We start from the raw sequence: 19,058 nt of genomic DNA, 5'->3' as shown, positions 1-19,058 counted from the left end.
GATTTATATCCCGCCCTCCACTCCGAAGAGTCTCAGAGCGGCTCACAATCTCCTTTACCTTCCGCCCCCCACAACAGACACCCTGTGAGGTAGATGAAGATATTGGATTTATATCCCGCCCTCCACTCCAAAGAGTCTCAGAGCGGCTCACAATCTCCTTTACCTTCCTCCCCACAACAGACACCCTGTGAGGTAGGTGGGGCTGAGAGGGCTTTCACAGCAGCTGCCCTTTCAAGGACAACCTCTGCCAGAGCTATGGCTGACCCAAGGCCATGCCAGCAAGTGCAAGTGGAGGAGTGGGGAATCAAACCCGGTTCTCCCAGATAAGAGTCCGCACACTTAACCACTTCACCAAACTGGCTCTCCAGAGCTTCCTTTGCCCAGTTCCATGGATCGCACAGGAGAAATACAAAGAAAACACCTTTAAGGCCAGGAAATGCTAATCTTTTAAGCATGTTTTAAGGTTTTCCTTTTTAAAATCTTTAATTGTGTTTGTCCATGTCTTTTAAAAGATTTTTATCTCTGCTACCTAATCTTAAACAGGTACACACATGACCTGGGCCGACATGACCCGGCCCGACAAGGTCTCATTTATGTCAGATCCGGTCCACATAACAAATAAGTTTGACACCCCTGCGTTAATCCATCCTGAGCATCCTACAGCAGGGGTGGCCAAACTGTCGCTCAGGAGCCATGTGTGGCTTTTTCACACATATCGTGCGGCTCTTGAAGCCCTCCCAGCCATCCCATCAGCTAGCTTGAAGAAGGCATTTCTCTCTTTAAATTGCTTTGCGAAGGCAAGTTGGAGAATGCATTTAAAATTAAAGTCGCTTTCTTTCTACCTCTCCCCTTCCTCCCTGTCTTGTGGCTCTCAAACATCTAATGTTCATGTCTTGTGGCTCTCAGACATCTAACGTTTATCCGATGCGGCTCTTACGTGAAGCAAGTTTGGCCACCACTGTTCTACAGGAATATCTGGACTCTCCTCTAGAACCAAGTGTAGCAGAATGAAGCCAGGAAATGTAGAGAAAGGCAAGAGAATACACACAGAGAGAGAGAGAGAGTCCATGTGCAGTTTTTCATCTCCAGCATGAAATGGATTCTTCTGTTCACACAACACACTCTTGCTTAAAAAGCGAGCAGATGGTGGTCTCTATTCAGGGCACGATTGACAACTGGAGACTGGATTGGCAGAGGCTCATCTGTCCCGCCCCACCCAGGCTGCATGTATCAGCTCCCAGGTGGTCCACCTCCCGTTTTGGTAAACAGGGAACCGTCCTCTCTGCTGCCAAGAGGACAAGATGCTCCGCGGAATATTGGCCGCCTGCTCTCGGCCCCATCTGTTGGCATGGCTTGAAGCCCATCCACTAGTCGCGTGGCCCTTTGCCAGGGGCACCAGTGCCAGAGAAACAGAGGGTTTTGACGGACGGGAGTCTGGCTGCAACGAAAAGGGCCTCCTCTACTGCATGGGAAGGCCTTCTTTGTGCCCTGTGTGCAGAGGAGCAGTAATCAGACTGCACAATAAGAATCGGAATGTTGCATTAGAGAAGAAGGAGGAGGAGGAGGTGGTGGTGGTGGTGGTGGTGGTGGATTTATATCCCACCCTCCACTCCAAATCTCAGAGTCTCAGAGTTGCTTGCAATTTCCTTTATCTTCCTCCCCCACAACAGACACCCTGTTTGGGGAGGAGGAGAAGAAGGAGGAGAAGGAGAAGGAGGAGGAGGAGAAGGAGGAGGAAGAGGAGAAGGAGAAAAAGGAAGAGGAGGAGAAGAAGGAGGAGGAAGAGGAGATATTGGATTTCTATCCCACCCTACACTGTGAATCTCAGAGTCTCAGAGCGGTCACAATCTCCTTTACCTCCCCCCCCCCCCCGCAACAGACACCTTGTGAAGTGGAGAGGGCTTTCACAGCAGCTGCCCTTTCAAGGACAACTCCTACGAGAGCTCTGGCTGACCCAAGGCCATGCCAGCAGCTGCAAGTGGAGGAGTGAGGAATCAAACCCGGTTCTCCCAGATAAGAGTCTGCGCACTTAACCACTACACCAGACTGGCTCTCATACTTATCATACACCATGTAATTTGTCAGGGTGTGCACTGGGCCTGAAAAATACTGGTATTTCCCAATAATTCTGAATCCCGATATTGATATGAAATAGAGGGAGCCCTCTTTCTGAGGCAGCAAAGCTCTGTATTCCTGGTGCTGGGGGAGCAACAGCGGGAGGGCTTCTGGAGTTCTAGCCCCACTGATGGACCTCCTGACGGCACCTGGGTTTCGGCCACTATGCAAAACAGTGTTCGACTGGATGAGCCATTAGTTTGATTCAACATGGCCTCCCTTATAGTCTTATGTTCAACTGCAATGGTAGGAGATCTCCAGGTGGCATCTGGAGAGCCAGTTTGGTGTAGTGGTTAAGTGTGCGGACTCTTATCTGGGAGAACCGGGTTTGATTCCCCACTCCTCCACTCGCACCTGCTGGCATGGCCTTGGGTCAGCCATAGCTCTGGCAGAGGTTGTCCTTGAAAGGGCAGCTGCTGTGAGAGCCCTCTCCAGCCCCACCCACCTCACAGGATGTCTCTTGTGGGAGGGGGAGGAAGGGAAAGGAGATTGTGAGCCGCTCTGAAACTCTTCGGAGTGGAGGGCGGGATATAAATCCAATATCTTCATCTACCTCACAGGGTGTCTGTTGTGGGGGAGGAAGGTAAAGGAGATTGTGAGCCGCTCTGAGACTCTTCAGAGTGAAGGGCGGGATATAAATCCAATATCTTCATCTACCTCACAGGGTGTCTGTTGTGGGGTGGGGGAGGAAGGTAAAGGAGATTGTGAGCTGCTCTGAGACTCTTCGGAGTGGAGGGCGGGATATCAATCCAATATCTTCTTCTACCTCACAGGGTGTCTGTTGTGGGGCGGAGAAGATATAGGAGATTGTAGGCCACTCTGAGTCTCTGTCCTTGAAAGGGCAGCTTCTGGGAGAGCTCTCTCAGCCCCACCCACCTCACAGGGTGTCTGTTGTGGGGGAGGAAGGGAAAGGAGATTGTGAGCCACTCTGAGACTCTTCGGAGTGGAGGACAGGATATAAATCCAATATCTTCATCTACCTCACAGGGTGTCTGTTGTGGGGGGGGGGGGAAGGTCAAGGAGATTGTGAGCCGCTCTGAGACTCTTCGGAGTGGAAATCCAATATCTTCATCAACCTCACAGGGTGTCTGTTGTGGGGGAGGAAGGGAAAGGAGATTGTGAGCCGCTCTGAGACTCTTCGGAGTGGAGGGCAGGATATAAATCCAATATCTTCTTTTCAATATCTTCATCTGGAGGATGGCAACCCTAACTGCTACCTATCACTGAAACATGTCATGCTTAAAAGCTATTGCTTCATTTCAGCATCCAGTGGAGATTTCTGTTTGTTTTTCAGATTTCTATAGTCCAAACGCAATTGTTTTTTTTTTTTTTAATGTCCCATCCTGTTGCTTATACTTATTATACCCTGTGTAATCTGCCGGGGTGTGTACTGGATCTGAAAAATACTGATATTTCCCAATAATTCTGAATCCCAATATTGGTATGCTATTAGGATTTGAGTAAATAATCAGGGAAACCCAAACGTATTTGGCATTTCTCTTCTCTTTACTCCCCAAGCTGTGCTGCTATTGTGGGTTCACCTCCACAAGCGAACTGAGAAAGCATTTCAAAATGCCTTCCCTTCACTCATGAAGGCTTGCCGCCACTGCGTGACTTGGGGAGTGAAGGGAAGTCATTAAAAAAAAAATGCCACAGCACAACTCAGCGATGCATCTGGCCTGAATAAAAGCCGAAAAATATTGGCTTTTATTTGGGCCAGCTATATTGGCAGCTAAATCAGATTGTCTAATTTGCATTCGACTGAATAAATACCAGGAAAATAATGATATGGTATTGTTGGTATTATGTTTGGATTCTACTGAATGCAGTACTTCTTCACCCAAAGGGTGATTAACATGTGGAATTCACTGCCACAGGAGGTGGTGGCGGCTACAAGCAGAGCCAGCTTCACGAGGGGGTTAGATAAAAATATGGAGCAGAGGTCCATCAGTGGCTATTAGCTACAGTGTGTGTGTGTGTGTGTATAAATTTTTTGGCCACTGTGTGACACAGAGTGTTGGACTGGATGGGCCACTGGCCTGATCCAACAGGGCTTCTCTTATGTTCTTATGTGACCCAGAGTGTTGGACTGGATGGGCCACTGGCCTGATCCAACAGGGCTTCTCTTATGTTCTTATGTGACAGAGTGTTGGACTGGAGGGGCCACTGGCCTGATCCAACAGGGCTTCTCTTATGTGACACAGAGTGTTGGACTGGAGGGGCCACTGGCCTGATCCAACACGGCTTCTCTTATGTTCTTATGTGACTCAGAGTGTTGGACTGGAGGGGCCACTGGCCTAATCCAACAGGGCTTCTCTTATGTTCTTATGTGACACAGAGTGTTGGACTGGAGGGGCCATTGGCCTGATCCAGCAGGGCTTCTCTTATGTGACACAGAGTGTTGGACTGGGTGGGCCACTGGCCTGATCCAACAGGGCTTCTCTTCTGTTCTTATGTGACTCAGAGTGTTGGACTGGATGGGCCATTGGCCTGATCCAACAGGGCTTCTCTTATGTTCTTATGTGACACAGAGTGTTGGACTGGAGGGGCCATTGGCCTGATCCAACAGGGCTTCTCTTATGTTCTTATGCGACACAGAGTGTTGGACTGGAGGGGCCATTGGCCTGATCCAACAGGGCTTCTCTTATGTTCTTATGTGACACAGAATGTTAGACTGGATGGGCCATTGGCCTGATCCAACATGGCTTCTCTTATGTTCTTATGTGACTCAGGGTGTTGGACTGGAGGGGTCATTGGCCTGATCCAACATGGCTTCTCTTATGTTCTTATGTTCACAGCCCTAGTAAGCTGACTTGTGTCTCAGAGACAAACTGGACCATAAATAACCAAATGATAATAACTATAATTATTCCCCACTGTCCCTCCCCTCCCCAAACCCCATCCTTACTAGACTTTATCCCAAAATCTCCACGAATTTCCAAAAATCTCCAGGAACCGGTAGCCCTAAACTAAGTCACAGCTGACTTATGGCGAGCCTTAAGGCAAGAGACGTTTAAGAGGTAGTTTGCCATTGCCTCTCTTTGTAATGTGACACTAGCCTGCCTTGCTGGTCTCTCATACAAGTACTATCCAGGGCTGATACTAAGCTTCTGAGGTCTGGCTCGACGGAGCTATCCAGGCCAAGGACAGAGAAGCTTTTTTTTTTTTTTAATTTTTTAATTTGCTTTTATTTACAATTTATACCCAGCCTATCCCACAAAGCAGGCTCGGGGCAGTTTACATTAAAACATACAATAACAATAAATAAAACATACCATATTAAACACAACGAATTTAAGATATCTCATAATACATACCGATGGTTGTTGTTGTTCATGTTCAGTCGCACAGTCGAGTCCGACTCTTTGCAACCCCCTGGACAAAGTCACGCCGGGCCCTCCTGTCTTCCACCATCCTTCGAAGTCTGTTCAAATTCGTGTTTGTTACATCAGTGATGCTGTCCAGCCATCTCATCTTTTGCCGTCCTTTTCTTCTTTTACCTTCTGTCTTCCCCAGCATCAGGGTCTTCTCCAGGGAGTGCTCCCTTCTCATTGGGTGGTCAAAGTATTTGAGCTTCAGCTTCAGCATCTGACCTTCCAGGGAACAGTCTGGGTTGATTTCCCTTAGGACTGACTGACTGGATCTTCTTGCAGTCCAAGGGACTCTCAAGGATCTTCTGCAGCACCACATCTCAAAAGCATCTATTCTTCTGCACTCGGCCTTCCTTATGGTCCAGCTCTCACAGACATACATTACTACTGGGAATACCATCACTTTGACTATACAGACTTTGTTGGCATACAGATTAAAAGACCATAACTCCAACAATGGTACAGCCTGAGGCCATAGTTCAGCAGTTGGTACAACTTCAGCTAATTAACACCACTTAGCACAGCTTCAGAAGTGGTGGCCATTGACTGCTTCCATGTAGCAACCCTGGACTTCCTTGTCGGTCTCTCAGCCAAGTACTACCTAGGGCTGACTCTGTTTAGCTCCAAGACCTGTGGAGTTTAGGCTAGATAGGTCAAGGAAAGAGACATTCAGAGGTGGTGGCCCTTGACTGCTTCCATGTCGCAACCCTGGACTTCCTTGTTGGTCTCTCAGCCAAGTACTACCTAGGGCTGACTCTGTTTAGCTCCAAGACCTGTGGAGTTTAGGCTAGATAGGTCAAGGGAAGAGACATTCAGAGGTGGTGGCCATTGACTGCTTCCATGTAGCAACCCTGGACTTCCTTGTCGGTCTCTCAGCCAAGTACTACCTAGGGCTGACTCTGTTTAGCTCCAAGACCTGTGGAGTTTAGGCTAGATAGGTCAAGGAAAGAGACATTCAGAGGTGGTGGCCCTTGACTGCTTCCATGTCGCAACCCTGGACTTCCTTGTTGGTCTCTCAGCCAAGTACTACCTAGGGCTGACTCTGTTTAGCTCCAAGAACTGTGGAGTTTAGGCTAGATAGGTCAAGGGAAGAGACATTCAGAGGTGGTGGCCATTGACTGCTTCCATGTAGCAACCCTGGACTTCCTTGTCGGTCTCTCAGCCAAGTACTACCTAGGGCTGACTCTGTTTAGCTCCAAGACCTGTGGAGTTTAGGCTAGATAGGTCAAGGAAAGAGACATTCAGAGGTGGTGGCCCTTGACTGCTTCCATGTAGCAACCCTGGACTTCCTTGTTGGTCTCTCAGCCAAGTACTACCTAGGGCTGACTCTGCTTAGCTTCTGAGAAAACTGTTTGGGTGACTGAGGGTATAAAAGTACTGAGGTGTACAAAAGTAAATCCCACCTCAGTTCAGAGGTGGTTTGCCATTGCTTGCCTTTGCACAGCAATGCCTGGACTTCCTTGGCGGGTGTCCCAGGGTTAGGGTGTCCCTAACCAGGGTTGATTCTGCTTAGCTGCTGACATCTGAGGGGATCGGGCTAGCCAGGGCCACCCAAGTTAGAGAGCCAGTCTGGTGCAGCGGTTAAGTGTGTGGACTCTTATCTGGGAGAACCACTTGCAGTTGCTGGAATGGCCTTGGGTCAGTCATAGCTTTTGTAGGAGTTGTCCTTGGCCTTGGGTCAGCCATAGCTTTTGTAGGAGTTGTCCTTGAAAGGGCAGCTGCTGTAAAAAAAGCTCTCTCAGCCCCACCTACCTCACAGGATCTGTTGTGGTGGGGGAGCTTGAGGAAATTGTGACCGCTCTGAGATTCAGAGTGGAGAGCGGGATATAAATTCAATATCAGCAGCAGCAGCAGCAGCACCACCACCTCCACCTCCTCCTTCTAAACCATGGTTTGTGGAACTGCATGGATCAGGCAGGCCAGGTGTAAAGGCAGAGAAACCAAAGCACAGGACAGACGGCTGGTCCTGCCAGTAGGTGAGTGAGAAGTATTCCCTGATACTGACTTCCTTTTGGGAATCTTGACTCACAGAAATATACAATCAGAGTTGGAAAGGGCTATATGGGCACTGCGTCCAGCCCTCTGCTCAATGCAGGATCAGCCTACAGTATCCCGGACAAGTGTTTTTGCAGCCGCTGATTAAAGGCTGCCAGGGAGGGAGAGCTCGCCACCTCCCTCAGTAGCTAATTCCACTGTTAAAATCCAGTTTACCTGGTGGTAGCCAGGCAAAACAACATGCAGGGCAAAAAGCCCAGCTCTCTTGTCAGCTATGGATCCTGGCCTGAAAATTCACTACTCTGCCCTCATCCAACAGGTGTGAAGATAACTGACGGCAACCAAAGAAGCTTCGGGTAAGGGGAAAGGTGGAGCCAAATTTACCTGGCCCAATTAGATTGACTTTTTAAACAAAATATGTACCCCACCTTTCTAACAAGTCAGAAAACCAGTGTGAGGCTAGGGCACAAAGCTTGTTGGCTTCAGCATTCATGCACGCAGGAGGCAGGATCTGCTGACCATGTTCTGACCTTCCGTAAAGAAGTTAACTGCTTAAGAACGTTTAAGAACATCTGATTCTTCCCCTGGGGAGTGTTGGACTAGATGGACTATTGGCCTAAGAACATAAGAGAAGCCATGTTGGATCAGGCCAATGGCCCATCCAGTCCAACACTCTGTGTCACATAAGAACATAAGAGAAGCCATGTTGGATCAGGCCGATGGCCCATCCCGTACAACACTCTGTGTCACACAGTGGCAAAAAATACCCATGTGCCATCAAGAGGTCCACCAGTGGGGCTGGAAGCCCTCCCACTGTTCCCCCCAAAGCACCAAGAATACAGAGCATCACTTGCCCCAGACATAAGAGAAGCCATGTTGGATCAGGCCATCCAGTCCAACACTCTGTGTCACACAGTAGCCAAAAAACCAGGCACCATCAAGAGGTCCATCAGTGGGGCCAGGACACTAGAAGCCCTCCCAAGCACCAAGAATCCAGAGCATCACTGCCTCAGACAGAGAGTTCCAATAATATGCTGTGGTTAGTAGCCACTGCTGGACCTCTGCTTCATATGCTTATCCAATCCCCTCTTGAAGCTGTCTATGCTTGTAGCCAGTTTGGTGTAGTGGTTAAGTGTGCGGACTCTTATCTGGGAGAACCGGGTTTGATTCCCCACTCCTCCACTTGCACCTGCTGGAATGGCCTTGGGTCAGCCATAGCTCTGGCAGAGGTTGTCCTTGAAAGGGCAGCTGCTGTGAGAGCCCTCTCCAGCTCCACCCACCTCACAGGGTGTCTGTTGTGGGGGAGGAAGGTAAAGGAGATTGTGAGCCGCTCTGAGACTCTTCGGAGTGGAGGGCGGGATATAAATTCAATATCTTCTTCTTCTTCTAGCTGCCACCACCTTCTGTGGCAGCGAATTCCATGTGTGAATCACCCTTTGGGTGAAGAACAACTTCCTTCGATCCATTCTAACCCGACTGATCCAACGTGACTTCTCTTATGTTCTTATCCCTCTCTTGTTATAACATCTGAAAAGATTCCCTGGAATCATCCAACACTGTGAGCCCTAAACTCACACAAGCCCAGGATTGCCACCTGCTCTTGTTAAAGCACTTTCGACTCCAGGAGATAGTGTGGAACCTACTGAGAAGGAAACACGTGGCAGAAAGTCACATGATATTGCTGTCCCAGGAACAGGCGGCATCGGAGTCTTCAAGTACAAAGCCCACAGATCCTAAGACCAATCTAAATCAGGAAATCACCACCATGAGTAGGGTTGCCAGTTCTGAGTTGAGGAATATCTGGAGGCTTGGGGGTGGAGCCTATGGAGGGCGGAGTCTGGAGAGGGGAGGGACCTCAGCAGGGTTTAATGCCGTAGTATTCACATTCCAAAGAAGCCATTTGCTCCTCGGGAATAGTGGAAGATCTCCAGGTGCCAACCAGAAATTAGCAGCCCTAGAAATTAGGTCAATCCAGAACGCAGGTGGCCAAACTGTGGCTCAGGAGCCACATGTGGTTCTTTCACGCCTATCGTGTGGCTCTTTAAGCCCCCAGCGCCCCATCAGCTGACTCTCAGAAGATATTTCTGAGACTCAAAACAGCCCATACCTTTCTCCTCTTCTCATGTTTATCCACACAACAACCCTTTGATGCAGGTTAGGCTGAGAGCATGTGACTGGCCCAAGGTCATCCAGAGAACTTCCGTGAAACGAGTGCGGGTTCAAACGCAGGTCTCCTGGATAACGAGTCTGACTCTCTTAACCGCTACTAATCACACAGGCTCCCGATATCCCACAAGTCGTCCCTTCTCGGCTCGTGAGGAAGACGGCAGAGAGTTTTGGTACCCTGTCATCCTACATGAGCCAGAACTAACAACTAATGTACGACGAAGCAGAAGAACGGGCTGTCTCCTGAGGGAATGTCTCAACTGAGAGCGGTTTTGGATCCCGGCCAAGATAATTAAATCAATGTCATAATTGGCAGCCGGGATGCCGCTGAGGGAGGGTGCCCTCCTCTTGGCGTTTTTGGCGGCATGTGATGCAACCCATCAGCGTCTGTATCACTGGCCTGATCACTCACTGTATCCCCGGGGGGGGGGGGGGAGGTTTTAGGGAGGGGTGGGGGCTCTTGCCTTGAAGTGACAACCCTTCTCAGAGCTTACAAACTTCTCCTCCTCCTTTGCATCAGACAAGCAGAGCCCAGGAACACGTAGGAACAACAATTATGCTGATGAGAACAGATTGTGAGTCATACGTTAAAGAGGATTTAACATTACTGGAAGCTACGTCCATGGAAACTATTGGAGGTGGAGAAAAGGATGCCTTTCAAGCAAACACACATAAAAGGCCAGGTCTCGAAAGACTGACATGCAGCAAGCAGCAGCAAGGAAACTCCTGCCTCTTCTTTCATTCCCCCAACCTTGATAATTTGAGGAATGGAAGAAACGAATAGAGGAATGGTGGTGATGCTTTGGGAATTTTCTCCCAATATTTATGGCATACAGCCAGGACTGCGGGAACTGCACCGGCTGCCAGTAGTATACCGGATACGTTACAAGGTGCTGATTATTACCTTTAAAGCCCTATATGGCTGAGGACCTGCCTACCTTAGGGACCGTCGCTCCCAACATGTTCCCCAGAGGGTACTTAGATCGGGATCACAAAATCTACTCGTAATCCCTGGGGCTGAAGGAGGCAAAATCAAAGACCACCAGAGACAGGGCCTTCTTGATCGCAGCCCCCTGCTGGTGGAATCAACTGCAAGAGGAAGTGAGGGCCCTGCGGAACCTCGCGCAGCTCCACAGGGCCGGCAAGACTGTTCTCTTCCGGCTGGCGTTTAACTGACATATCGCCTGTATCTCAGGGAATTTGAAGAAATGCCGTCGCCACGGAAATAGCGCTAAATTAATATTCTGTTTTAACTGTCGAATGAATAATTTTTAATATTTATTGATTTAAATTGTCCATTGTGATTTTATATTGTGAGCCGCCCTGAGCCTGCTTCAGCGGGGAGGGCAGGATATAAATCAAAGTAAAGTAAAGTAAAGCAATAAGAACATAAGAGAAGCCATGTTGGACTACTGCAATGCTCTCTACATGGGGCTGCCTTTGTGCCGAACCCGAAAGCTGCAGCTAGTGCAGAATGCCGCGGCCCGGCTGTTGTTAGGGCTCCCAAGAAGGGAGCACATCCGGCCGAAGCTCCGGGACCTGCACTGGCTGCCGATAGCTTACCGAGTCCGGTACAAGGTGCTGGTTATTACCTTTAAAGCCCTATATGGCCTAGGACCTGCCTACCTGAAGGACCGTCTCTCCCCGCATGTTCCCCAGAGAGTACTGAGATCGGGAACACAAAATCTCCTAGATATCCCCGGGCCAAAGGAAGCCCGCTTAAAATCGACAAGGGACCGGGCCTTTTCTATTATGGCCCCCTTCTGGTGGAACCAGCTGCCGGAAGAAGTGAGGGCCCTGCGGGACCTCGCCCAGTTCCGCAGGGCCTGTAAGACAACCCTCTTCCGGCTGGCCTATGACTAGCTGGTACAAGAAACTGAGCGTAGTTATACTGGATGTCTGCTGCCCCCAATGTTTTAAATGTTTTAAATGGTTCAATGTTTTAAATGGTTTAAAGTTTAAATTTAATGCTCTATGTTTAACGCCTATTTATGTCAGATTCCTGTGTTGTAAGCCGCCCTGAGCCACTTGTTGGGAAGGGCGGGATAGAAGTCATAAAATAAATAAATAAATAAATGTTGGATCAGGCCAACGGCCCATCCAGCCCATCCATAAGAACATAAGAGAAGCCATGTTGGATCAGGCCAATGGCCCATCCAGTCCAACACTCTGTGTCACACATAAGAACCTAAGAGAAGCCATGCTGGATCAGGCCAATGGCCCATCCAGTCCAACACTCTGCGTCCCACATAAGAACGTAAGAGAAGCCATGCTGGATCAGGCCACTGGCCCATCCAGTCCAACACTCTGTGTCACACATAAGAACATAAGAGAAGCCATGTTGGATCAGGCCAATGGCCCATCCAGTCCAACACTCTGTGTCACACATAAGAACATAAGAGAAGCCATGTTGGATCAGGCCAATGGCCTATCCAGTCCAACACTCTGTGCCACACATAAAAACATAAGAGAAGCCATGCTGGATCAGGCCAATGGCCCATCCAGTCCAACACTGTGTCACACATGAGAACATAAGAGAAGACATGTTGGATCAGGCCAATGGCCCATCCAGTCCAACACTCTGTGTCACACATAAGAACATAAGAGAAGCCATGTTGGATCAGACCAATGGCCCATCAAGTCCAACACTCTGTGTCACATAAGAACATAAGAGAAGCCATGTTGGCTCAGGCCAATGGCCCATCCAGTCCAACACTCTGTGTCACACATAAGAACATAAGAGAAGCCATGCTGGATCAGGCCAATGGCCCATCCAGTCCAACACTCTGTGTCACACACAAGAACGTAAGAGAAGCCATGTTGGATCAGGCCAATGGCCCATCCAGTCCAACACTCTGTGTCACACAGTGGCCAATATATGTGTTTGTGTGTATATATACACACACATGCATATACATACATACATACACACACACACACACACACACACACACATATATATATATATATATATACTGTGGCTAATAGCCACTGATGTACCTCTGCTCCATGTTTTTATCCAATCCCCTCTTAAAGCTGGCTATGCTTGTAGCCGCCGCCACCTCCTGTGGCACTGAATTCCAATGACCACAGAGACTGGGAGATCGCGAGTCATACGTTTCAGAGGATCTAACATTATGGCAGCTACATTCATGAAAAAAACCCTATAGGGGGTGCGCAGCTGCTGCATTCCATAGAAATATGCATAAAGGCCAGTCTTGGAAAGAGGTACGGGAAGGTAACAGACAAACATGTAAGAAGCCATGCTGGGTTGACCATTTGCTGGTAGCAGCAGGGACACTCCTGCCCCCATTCTGATTACAGCCAGTTTGGTGCAGTGGTTAAGAACGCGGACTCCTATCTGGGAGAACGGGGTTTGATTCCCCACTACTCCGCTTGCGGCTGCTGGAATGGCCTCGGGTCAGCCAGAGCTCTTGCAGAGCTGTCCTTGAAACAGCAGTCCCACATAAAACACCAAGAGTAGAGAAGGTGGGAAAGGAGTACAGCTCCTGTCTTTGGCGCAGTCATCTGGACATACAGAATGCCTCCGTTGGAGAGAATGGATAAGATATGTTGCATAGAGGTTAAGGAAAAGAAAGGAAAGGTCCCCTGTGCAAGCAGCAGTCGTTTCTGACTCTTTCACAACGTTTTCTTGGCAGACTTTTGACGAGGTGGTTTGCCATTGCCTTCCCCAGTCATCTATGCTTCCCCCCCAGCAAGCTGGGTACTCATTTTACCGACCTTGGAAGGATGGAAGGCTGAGTCAACCTCGAGCCGGCTACCTGAAAACCCAGCTTCCGCCGGGGATCGAACTCAGGCCGTGAGCAGAGCTTAGGACTGCAATACTGCAGCTTTAACACTCTGCGCCATGGGGCTCTTTTATAGAGGTTAGAGCGGAGGTCAAAATACGGATGGTCTGAGTTCGAATCCCAGCTCTGTCATCGACCTTGAGAGATGACCTGGGACCAGTTGCTGAGTCTCTCTCAGGCGCCTCTACTTTGCAAGCCTCCCCTTACCGCGCAAGGCCGTTGTGAAAATAAAATGCATCGTGAAAATAAAATGAGGGGAAGTGAGAAACCGATACATCCGTCTAAGCTCCTCGAAAGAAATGTGAGAGACAAATGTAGGAGATCTATCAAAGTTACATTACAATCCATCATGTGCGGCTTTATATAGCAGGTTTTCATCATGATAGATTCCTATATACTGCCTTTAAAATATCCGCGATATCAGCATAAAAGAAGGGGAACAATACAATACCATTCAGAACAATATCTAAGAACTACGTAGAAGTCTGTTTAAGCATGAAGGTGACCTTGCCCTTAGGTGTCACGGACGGTTCGTATATTTCGCCTCTCTATCCAACTACAAAGGATGCCAGAATAAAGAGCCTCTCAGCCCGCATGGGCCGCAAGCGATTCCTGCGTCACTTAAGCCGCCCCCCCCATTATTAATTACATCTAGAAGAAGATGATATTGGATTTATATCCCGCCCTATGCTCTGAATCTCAGAGCGATTGCAATCTCCTTTACCTTCCCCCCCTCCCCACAACAGACACCCGTGAGGTGGGTGAGGCTGAGAGAGCTCTTGCAGCAGCTGCCCTTTCAAGGACAACTTCTACGAGAGCTATGGCTGACCCAAGGCCATTCTAGCAACTGCAAGAGGAGGAATGGGGAATCAAACCCGGTTCTCCCAGATAAGAGTCTGCGCACTTAACCACTACACCAAACTGCTTCTCTAAGTAAATGTCAGACGATTTGAGAGCCACAAGATATGAACATCAGATATTCGACAGCCGTGAGGAAGGAAGGAAGGAAGGAAGGAAGGAAGGAAGGAAGGAAGGAAGGAAGGAAGGAAGGAAGGAAGGAAGGAAGGAAGGAAGGAAGGAAGGAAGGAAGGAAGGAAGGAAGGAAGGAAGGAAGGAAGGAAGGAAGGAAGATGGATAGGGAGGTTAGAGGGAGAGGTGGAATGAAAGCAACTTTAATTTTCTCCAAACTGGCTGGTTTAGAGAAATTATTTAAAGAGAGAAATGTGTCTTCAGGGAAGGAAGGAAGGAAGGAAGGAAGGAAGGAAGGAAGGAAGGAAGGAAGGAAGGGAGGGAGGGAGGGAGGGAGGGAGGGAGGGAGGGAGGGAGGGAGGAAGGAAGGAAGGAAGGAAGGAAGGAAGGAAGGAAGGAAGGAAGGAAGGAAGGAAGGAAGGAAGGAAGGAAGGAAGGAAGGAAGGAAGGAAGGAAGGAAGGAAGGAAGGAAGGAAGGAAGGAAGGAAAATAGATGGAGGAGGAGGAGGATGTAGGGAGAGGTGGAAACTGGCTCTCAACAAGTCTATGAACAAAGCTTCCCAAGCCCCCGTCCCACCCACCCCCCGCCAAAAAAAAAGCTTTCCAAATTAGCTCCTGTCTCTTAATGGACTGGCATTTTCCATCAACGGCAGTGACGGCTTGGGAGCTTTCCCGAGCATGTACATAAGCCATTCCAATATGATGTGCCAGGAAAGCAGAGAAGCTGCAGACGGCCAATGAGTGGACTCCCGTTGCGTGCCAAGAAGGACGGCACCAAGTTCGAGAGACCCCGGATTTTATTGCCGCGGCCTAAACAATCGCTCATATATTTTTTTTCTTGTATCTGCCCAATGGTCCTCAGGAGTGACTGGACAGGAGTTCTCCCCAATAAAGACACTCACTCTTGACAATTACCCCGCCCCCCTCACAGCGTTCCGATCATTCTCAAATCACAACTGTCAGTCTTGTGATCACAGTCTTGTTATCAATTCCTCCCACTTCATCCAATCCTCCATCTTCTAGAACAGGGGTGTCAAACTCATTTGTTATGAGGGCTGGATCTGACATAAATGAGACCTTGTCGGGCCGGGTCATTTGTGTACCTATTTAAGATTAGGAAGCAGAGAGACAAACTTTATAAAGGACACAGACAAACACAAATATTTTTTTTAAAATAAAACATGCTTAAAACATTAGCACTCGGTCTTAAAGCCGCTTTATTTGTATTTCTCTAATGGGATCCAGGGAAACTGGCCAAAGGAAGCTCTGGTTCTGTCCTTCCTTCCCCAGAGGACCAGGAGGGGAAGGAGCCTCAGCCAACAGAAGGAAGAGAGGCTTGGCTTAGTAGCTCTGCTGTGCGATTGAGAGGGCCTGGCATAGCAAGCTCTGCCTCCCCCCTTTCCTCCCCAAGGGAGGAACCTCAGCCAATGGAGAAAACAGAGGCTTTGCTCTGTAGCTCCTGTGCGATTGAGCAAGCCTGGCAAAGCAAGCTGTGATGCAGATGGAAGCAAGAGACCCCCATTCTAAAATATATTAATTGAACACCCATAACTTACCAGCAGTCTTTTTGGGTCCCACAACATTTTGCCTGAGCGACAACATGAGGACTCGTTTTGGGTAAAATCCTGAGGACGCCTGTCCCCACCTGTGGTGCTTCGAATGGATTTAGCTCAGGGGTGTCAAACATGTGGCCCGTGAGCCGGATCAGGCCCTTGAAGGGCTCCTATCAGGCCCGTGAGCAACTGGCTGTCATCTGCTTCCTTCTATCTCTCTTGCTTCCATCTGCACCACAGCTCCATTTTCCAGGCTTGCTCAAACAAGCTACAGAGCAAAGCCTCTATTTTCTCCATTGGCTAACCAGCACATGAAATAAGTTATGTACAAAAGCTCACAATGCCGAGCCATTTCACGTTTTCTTCTGGGTCTCAGATACGAAGCATTGACCCATAAGATTTCTGTAATGACTGTCAGTCAATCAAAAGTAGGTTGCAGCTTACACACATACACCTGAACAGCATACTCAAGATTGCTACAGCACAGACGATGTCTCTAGATTTTGATACAATTCTAAGCAAGAGGTGTCAGTTACCAGAGATGAATAAATAAAATATTGCAAGTGTGCTAATCTTTTAAGCATGTTTTAAGTTTTTTAAAAAAAATACTAGTGTTTTTTTCTGCGTCCATCATAAAGTTTATCTCTCTGCTATATGTCAATACATCTTATGACACATATGGTCTCATTTATGCCAGATCCGGCCCTCCTGATGGGGGTTTGGAGCCAGTTTTGGTGTAGTGGTTAAGTGTGCAGACTCTTATCTGGAGAACCGGGTTTGATTCCCCTCTCCTCCACTTGCACCTGCTGGAATGGCCTTGGGTCAGCCATAGCTCTGGCAGAGGTTGTCCTTGAAAGGGCAACTGCTATAAGAGCTCTCTCAGTCTCACCCACCTCACAGGGTGTCTGTTGTAGGGGAGGGATGGTGGCTCAGCGGTAGAGCATCTGCTTGGGAAGCAGAAGGTCCCAGGTTCAATCCCTGGCAACTCCAAAAAAGGGTCCAGGCAAATAGATGTGAAAAACCTCAGCTTGAGACCCTGGAGAGCCGCTGCCAGTCTGAGAAGACAATACTGACCTTGATGGACCAAGGGTCTGATTCAGTATAAGGCAGCTTCATATGGTCATATGGAGGAAGATAAAGGAGATTGTGAGCCACTCTGAGACTCTGATTCAGAGAGAAACGTGGGGGATAAATCCACAGTCTTCTTCATAACAAATAAGTTGGACATCCCGATTTAGCGAATAGATTTCTAGACAAAATCAAGCCTGAGAATAGAAGCTAAAATGACAAAACTGAAGCTACAATGACTGAGGACTGTCATCTCAAAGGGATTTTCCAGTTGGACGGAGAGAAGAACTTTCAAAAGAGGTTTGCAGGATGTTCAGATGGGCAGCCGTGTTGGACTGAGCAACAAACCAAAGTTTGAGTCCAGTAGCACATTTAAGACCTGCAAAGTTTAATTCTGGGTATAAGCTTTTTGTGTGCGTGTTTATATCCCCGATTAAACTTTGTCGGCCTTCAATTAATGCCACGTAAAAGAAGAAGACGACGAATTGCAGATTTATACCCCGCCCTTCTCTCTGAATCAGAGACTCAGAGCGGCTCACAATCTCCTTTCCCTTCCTCCCCCCACGACAGAAACCCTGCGAGATGGGTGGGGCTGAGAGGGCTCTCCCAGCAGCTGCCCTTTCAAGGACAACCTTGAAAAAAGAAGGGGGTCAGCGATCAGGTAAAAACAGACCAAGCCGTTACCTAGAGGTTGGTATCCTTGCCGGGACGGCCCCCCGAAGGTGCTCCGGCTTCCGAACCCACTCCCGTCGATGGAACCATAAGACATCTTCTTTGAGTTTGCTCAAGAGGCAGACCTTTGAAAGCAAGAGCGAAATGCAGAGATGAGAAAGCTGCTGGTTGAACTATACAAAAAAACCCAACAACCTGGGATTGAAGATCAGCCTGCCCCACCCACATTGGGCAAAAAGCTAAAATCTTCAGCCCAAGCCTGGTTCGGGGGGGGGGGAGGGGCGGGGTTGCCCCTTTCTGAAGACAGCTGGGAGGTTATTAAGTGATAGGAGCGTTCTGGTAGGGTTTCCAATCTCCAGGTGGTGGCTGGAGACCTCTCGGGATTTGAGTCCATTTCCAGGCAACAGCGATCAATTCACCTAGCCATTATCGAAGTTGGACTCTATGGCATTATAGCCTGCTGAAGTATCCTCCTTTCCCCCAAACCCATCCCCTTCAAGCTCCGCCCTCAATATCCCCAGATATTTCCCAAGCCTACTTTCCAGTAATGGTGCCCCCTTCTTAGGATGGCAGAGTAAATTGTGTAAAAATAAGAAGACTGCAGATTTGTACCCCGCCCTTCTCTCAGAATCAGAGACTCAGAGTGGCTCACAATCTCCTAGAAGAAGAAGAAGATATTGGATTTATATACCGCCCTCCACTTCAAAGAGTCTCAGAGCTTTGACTTCAAAGAGTCAAAGAGGCTCACAATCTCCTTTCCTTTCCTCCCCCACAGCAGACACCCTGTGAGGTGGATAGGGCTGGAGAGGGCTCTCACAGCAGCTGCCCTTTCAAGGACAACCTCTGCCAGAGCTATGGCTGACCCAAGGCCATGCTAGCAGGTGCAAGGGGAGGAGGAGTGGGGAATCAAACTCGGTTCTCCCAGATAAGAGTCCGCACACTTAACCACTACACCAAACCGACTCTCCTATATCTTCTCCCCCACCACAACAGACACCCTTTGAGGTGGGTGGGGCTGAGAGGGCTCTCCCAGCAGCTGCCCTTTCAAGGACAGCTCGTACAAGAGCTATGGCTGACCCAAGGCCATTCCAGCAGGTGCAAGTGGAGGAGTGGGGAATCAAACCCGGCTCCCCCAGATAAGAGTCTGCACACTTAACCACTACACCAAATTGGTTCTCCTGTTAAAAATAACAGGAAGCCTGCTAATTATGCTCACTAACTTCATGTATAGTGAAATTCACCAGGGGTCCCCAACCTTCTGGAAGCTGTGTGCACCTTCAGAATCTTGACACCATGTGATGGGCACAGCCATAAAACGGCTGGTGAAAAATGGCTGCTGG

General features: G+C 48.8%; 1 protein-coding gene across 1 annotated transcript in view; it reads right to left on the bottom strand.

Moving 5' to 3' along the window:
* TSNARE1 (t-SNARE domain containing 1) overlaps nucleotides 1-17,846 on the bottom strand; it is a 570,576-nt gene extending 552,730 nt beyond the window's left edge. The window contains exon 1 of the mRNA XM_060243065.1: nucleotides 17,731-17,846. Coding sequence (XP_060099048.1) covers nucleotides 17,731-17,815 — 85 coding nt within the window. The 5' untranslated portion in view covers nucleotides 17,816-17,846. The remainder of the gene's footprint in view (nucleotides 1-17,730) is intronic.
* Nucleotides 17,847-19,058: the final 1,212 nt, after the last annotated feature.

Source organism: Heteronotia binoei, chromosome 7 (assembly GCF_032191835.1).
Source record: "Heteronotia binoei isolate CCM8104 ecotype False Entrance Well chromosome 7, APGP_CSIRO_Hbin_v1, whole genome shotgun sequence".
Lineage (NCBI taxonomy): Eukaryota > Metazoa > Chordata > Lepidosauria > Squamata > Gekkonidae > Heteronotia > Heteronotia binoei.
Note: the sequence above shows the minus strand (reverse complement) of the source record. Positions and strands in the feature narration are given on the sequence as shown.